The 6,000-nt window shown below is 30.0% G+C and overlaps 1 protein-coding gene across 1 annotated transcript in view; it reads right to left on the bottom strand.

Annotated features, from left to right (window-relative positions):
* Window positions 1-319: 319 nt before the first annotated feature.
* Window positions 320-6,000, bottom strand: part of LOC141721128 (uncharacterized) — a 76,137-nt gene continuing 70,456 nt past the window's right edge. The window contains exons 19-29 of the mRNA XM_074523887.1: window positions 5,875-5,997; window positions 5,598-5,700; window positions 5,468-5,511; window positions 2,764-2,862; window positions 2,596-2,682; window positions 2,370-2,516; window positions 1,533-1,604; window positions 1,343-1,461; window positions 1,023-1,136; window positions 877-922; window positions 320-589 (exon numbers count right to left, since the gene is read on the bottom strand). Of these exons, the coding sequence (XP_074379988.1) occupies window positions 506-589; window positions 877-922; window positions 1,023-1,136; window positions 1,343-1,461; window positions 1,533-1,604; window positions 2,370-2,516; window positions 2,596-2,682; window positions 2,764-2,862; window positions 5,468-5,511; window positions 5,598-5,700; window positions 5,875-5,997 (1,038 nt within the window). The 3' untranslated portion in view covers window positions 320-505. The remainder of the gene's footprint in view (window positions 590-876; window positions 923-1,022; window positions 1,137-1,342; window positions 1,462-1,532; window positions 1,605-2,369; window positions 2,517-2,595; window positions 2,683-2,763; window positions 2,863-5,467; window positions 5,512-5,597; window positions 5,701-5,874; window positions 5,998-6,000) is intronic.

Genomic DNA, 6,000 nt, shown 5'->3' with positions numbered 1-6,000 from the left:
GTTCATAGAATTTATTCTTCTTTAATCTTTATCCCTTTTTAATCTTTATCCCTTTTTACCCGTATCGGGTCACGTTCAGCCTGACGGCCCGACGCTCAGCGTTTCGATTACGCTTCTCATTATCATTACTAATCGACACGTCACTTAGGACGAAATACTTTATTTACACATTCATTTCATTCAGTCACACATAATTCACATTTTATATACGGTCCGACAACACAGCTTAATTCCTAAGCTGACTCTTTAAATTAGAACGTTTTTATTTACGCTCCTAAATTCTAATATACAGAAAGACAATTAATCAGCACTTAGTCACATAATTATAATCACATCACATAAAATATTCTTTACAGACTTAATTAGATCACAAAATAATTGTCAGTCGTCACAATATTGTTCGCAGTATTTCATTCATTGTAATATATGCTTTTACATAAATTGCGAGAATATTTTCTACATAAATCGCAATCACTGTACAGTATATGCAGAAAAAGTAGACCGCTTATAGAGATTTGTATGATAACCATCTCTTGAACATAGCATAACATTCGGCAGGCTTGTATTCTGGTGCTGTATGGCCTCCCCCCTGTATAAGAAAAAGTAGGAGGTGAACACAGATTACATGGCCCATATTAGATTTTTAATTAATATGCAATTGTTTTTAAGTTTTGAATGAAAAAATGTATCAAAGAAGAATTGGTTTAATGTAAATTTTGCACATTATCTTGTGTCTAGGGAGGTCAAGTGTTGATTCTGCACAATAGAAGGGGAATATATTTTACATGTTTACATTATAAATTCAGAAAACATCAAGTATAGTATCTTATACTCTTTATCATAAATTAAGTAATTAGACTCGAGAAATTTTCTTACCTTTACGGTTGCAAAAGTCATGTTGTTTGAGTATGTCCTTGTGTAACTGCACGTCAAAAATTTTGGTAAACGCAGTCAATCAAATTTCTGGATTTAAATCAACTCCAAGATGACATAAACAGGTGACAGAGTAACGTGGATCTTACCCAGCATATTGCCCATCAACAATCCATGGCCGCCAATCATTAACAATGGGGTAATTCAGACCTCTTATCCAAGATTGAGTCGATTGGAATGGCACAACCATGTCATGGTCACCACTGTCGAACACCATTCACAAGAAAAAAAGTATACATAAAGGGAGTGCATTTAATTGCATCCGAGCAAGTGATTCCAAAAAAAAAGTGTGAAAGACGTTGTTGCTTGTATTAAATTTTAGAATATTTGATCCTAAAAATATGTTGCTTCTCATTTAAATTATTTATAATACTGAAAATTTAATTGTAGCAAAATACTGTAAACTGACCTGTAAATGAGAGATCTATAACCTTTGCTGCTGAGATTTGCATGATAAGGTCTAGTGTCTGTAATCACCTTATCAAATGATAACTCATCTTTGCATCTAATCCATGTTCCTATAGTCCCCTGTATATTAAAGGCCCCATTTACTCTTCAAGTTTCTTCTAATTATTAATTAATACATGTAAAGGATATACCTTTCTGATATGCAGCTTATTCTGCACATTCTCATCGTTAATCCAATAACTAGAAAGTGGATATCCATCATTCTGCAGTCACATTGTTTAAGAAAATCACTTAAGCCCCCGTATTGTGCTTGACGTAGATAAAAAACCAAAGTGCGTTTAAACTTGTCCATTTTAGTTTAAATGTACTAAACACATACACATATCATGTAATTGAGTTTTAATTTTTAGGAGCACTAGTCTAGAACTTTTAATTCTATTAACATACACAGATGGATTGGTTATTTAATTATGCATGTACCTAGGGGTGAACAAAAACCCGATTAAACTGCAAAACTGACTCAACCTTCCCCTTTTTGAGCCGACCAACCTGAGATATTCAAAACCAAAGTACATGTTGTAGCACTATCAAGACCGCGGTTGCTTTAAAGTACATATTTATTATACAGGTCTGTAAATAAAATAAACAGTCAAGTCAATTTTTTTCTTACCAAACTTGAGTTTGAGTTTTTTCTTTTGGAGTAGAGCTAAAATCGATAAGCTTATTGACAGAAGTCTCGGTTCGAACTTGTCAAAGTTCAAGTTCTAGCTTTTATCCAGACAAACCAGAGACATCATTTTGTGCAAAAAAACAAAACAAAAGGGTTTAAGAAAATAGTTCTCCGGTTAGGCTGACCTTGCTCCTCCTAATAATTGTTTTAGTTATCATTGAGTCATAACTAAAACGTTGACTTTGATAAAGGTTAGATACACAACGAAAATGATTTACCTTATAAAGCAACAAATTAGGCATTCTTCACATTACAAAATTTGATATGAACAGTTGACATTTAAGGGAGGAAAACATACACGACACTCGAATGCAGAAAGTGCAGGATTATTGCTGCGATCCCCAAATTTATCCATAAAATCTGAATTTTCAGAAGATAATGACCTGCGCAGCGGCTCCAGACAGAATTTCTCTAATATTTGAGGTTTAAAAAGTCCGCTCCTACACTGGAAAGGAAAGATTCATCAGCGGCAAATATAATGTAACAATGCAATGACTTTCTAAATTAAAGTGTTATGACCCGACCACTTCATAAGCCTCTTTATCTTTTGAACACTCCGCATTATCAAAATCTGACTCTCGATCATCAAGTCCGCAGTTTCTTCTTAATGACTGTAATTTGGAAAGTTATTAACATGCATTTGAGTTGTCAAATTCTACCAAGAATAAGAAGTAATAATGATAAAAGCTGACCTCATATAGTTCATCTGAAATAAGTCCCATTCCATGAGCAAAGGTGAAGCGAAAGTTTACCTGAGCAGGGAATGTTGAGGGATTTCCAAGTAGGTAACCCTGAAATTGTATGCCACAAATTCAATTGAGGATATAACAAGTAAATGAAATGATAAATATATCTGGAGTAAATGAAGTAATAAATATATCTAATGAGTTGCATTTCATATAAAAAGAACACACAAGCCAACCCATAAGTACTGAGTAAAAAATTGAAAAAATCTGAATTTAAAACTGAAACCGCTAAAAATCTTTCAAATTCAAAACGCAGAAAATCGATCCAAAATCGAAACTGCAAAATTAAAAATCGAATCCGATTTTACGATTTCGGTTATAAATGAAAACCGAACCAAAAAATCTAAATCTGAACCGATAATTAAAAAAAATAATAAATAACTTATATTTTTTGATTAAAAATTTATATAATTAATAAATCTGTATAATATTAACAGAATTTAGAAGTAATAAATAAGAATGTTGGAATGGAAAATAAATAAGAATGTTGGACAAGATCTTTGTACAGTTGGGCTTCATACTCCTAGGCAGGGGCATTCAGAGTCGGGATAATAAATTTTCAAAACTTTTACTATATTTTTCTGCTGAAAAAATCTCACTGCATCACTTGTTTAGTTTCTGTTAATAATCTAAAACAAACTAAATGCGAGGTAGTTGGACCATAACATGACAAAATAAACCTAAATTTGCCATGTCACACTATCGTTGAAAGGAAGCGACGTAGGTCCGTGGGGGTTAAGTGTTATCCATAGCAGGTAGTTCCTCACCATCGCCAATAATCACACCATTTATTAATCATTAAAAAAATCGCAAATTGATGTGATTTTAAAACTAAAATCAATCCAATTATGATGAAATTGAGGTTTTTTAAATCAAAAATGACCGACGATTACATTTCCGATTTTTAAGTCTAAAAATCGAGGATATGTGATTCTGATTTTAATTTTAGCTTAAAACTGCACCGATCCGCACAACACTTTCCCCTGCAACCCATACAACACTACATCTTTTCTCTTAATAAGAAATGGATTGTTATGATTATCTACATAAACTTTAACACCAAAATATTTTAATATATTGAACCAAAAATAAAATTTCATCTTAATTTTAGAAATCAAATATAACAAACGATTCAACATGAAAGCTTAAATACAAATTTGTAAAATAATGAAATTTACATGTATTCATGTTTAAATTCGATCCAATATATTTTTTTTAATTTCATGTTAGTTTTTTTCCAATGAAAAGTCAAATTGTTGTTAATATGAGAAATTAAATTATATAGAATTTTAAATTTTGTTAATATATATATATATATACATATATATATAGGTACATATAAACACTTATATGCACATGCATATACACAATAATGATATATATAAAGTAAAGTTCTAAGTACACCACTTTTTCCTTGAAGACTTTGAAGATGCATTCTTTTTGCAAATTATATATCAATTATTTTTGCAAATTATATTCTACAAATATCATTAATATCTTTAAGACCGTTAATATTCAATTATATTAGCAAGTAGAACATGTATAAGTTATGCAAGTTAAACATGTATGTTCGGTATACATTTCTAATTTTTTACTTACAAAATGTATATGATTTGCAAGATTTTGATTAAAGTAGTGATTTTTGTAGAATATATAAGATTTTTACGATTTTTAATGAAGTAGAAATTTTTGTATATCATCATTTGTGAAATGATATGTTTTACAATATTTTTTGTGATATTTTAGTTGTAAAACATTTGCGATTTCCCAAATTCCTAATTAAAACATACCTCGGTTATATGTATACATCGACAAAAAATTCAACATTTAATATAATGAAAGAATTAGAAAAAGAATATACACACACACATTTTTTTATATATACACACATATATATGGTTGCGCTCGAGTGAGAAATTATTAAAATGAGAATCGTGAGAACTGGTGATTACTGTAGTTGAAACTTGTGATTTTTTAAAAAATTAAAATTTTAAATTCGGTAAATTTGTGATTTATGCAAAATAAAATTTTAAAATTTTAAAATATTCAATTTTAAATATGAAAATTACAAGTCCTCGCAATTATTATTTTAAGATGTTCTCATTTGAGCACTTTCAAAATTTACTGAATTTGAAATTTCAACTTTTGATAAAATCACTAGTTTCAACTAGAGTGATCTAATTTTAAATTTTTTTTTGGGTTTCTGTCCTGCATACCATCCTCAAGTAGTAAAATTCATTTTTAGATATCATAGGTTATATAATGTGATTTTTAGTAAAAATCATAATTTTAATTTTTTTTTTGGGTTTCTGTCCTGCATACCATACTCAGTCTTTCAGAATTAATAATTTGATCAAAGCATTGGTATTTTATTAATTATTGAGTTACTATTTTCAATATATTAATACATGATAGAAGTTAGCTTAATAAGTATCCCTCGCTCGTTAAAACAAATGATTCAGTATTTCCTAAATTTAACTTTTTGGAATAAAAAATAACTTTGTAGTAATACTTAGTTATCTAATTGATATTTTAATATTATTTTTGAGGTGATGAATCTGGTAAATAATGCATACCGGAATAGTTTAAAAAGAAATAAATAATCTTTCTTGAAAAATAAAACATGTCATCACATATAAAAAATGCAAACCTTCATATTGATAGATTGTTGAGGACCTGCTTCAGCTTCATTTTCTGCATTATTATAAACCTTTACAAGGATAATGAGAAATACATTAAAATATTATGATTTTTTTTCAAATTGTATAATGTAGACTTACCATTTGAGATCATTTCTGTGATGACCGGAACAAAGATTCCCGCATAAGAATCTCCCCCAACATAAAATGGATTTTTAAGGAATTGAGGATGCGTAATGAACCACTGCCAAACACATAATTTAAAACTAGACAATGAGAAAAAATAATTCAGAGTGACCACGTAATGTGTACCTTTTTTAAAAACGATAGGGCATGAGCACTTGGAGGTTAAAATAGTCACATTATTTAAAACTAGATCATGAGAAGAAATAACTGAGAGTGAACACCTAATCTGTACCTTTTTTAAAAACTGTCGGGCATGAGCACATGCTTGGGGGTCTGAAGAGTGAGAATCATAAGATGTCTTGCTGTAAGAAAAACCAGTACCAACCGGTAAGTCCAGAAATATTATACTCGCAACCTG

The sequence above is a fragment of the Apium graveolens genome, chromosome 4 (genome assembly GCF_009905375.1).
Source record: "Apium graveolens cultivar Ventura chromosome 4, ASM990537v1, whole genome shotgun sequence".
Classification (NCBI taxonomy): Eukaryota; Viridiplantae; Streptophyta; class Magnoliopsida; order Apiales; family Apiaceae; genus Apium; species Apium graveolens.
This window is presented reverse-complemented; position numbering and strand designations above follow the sequence as displayed.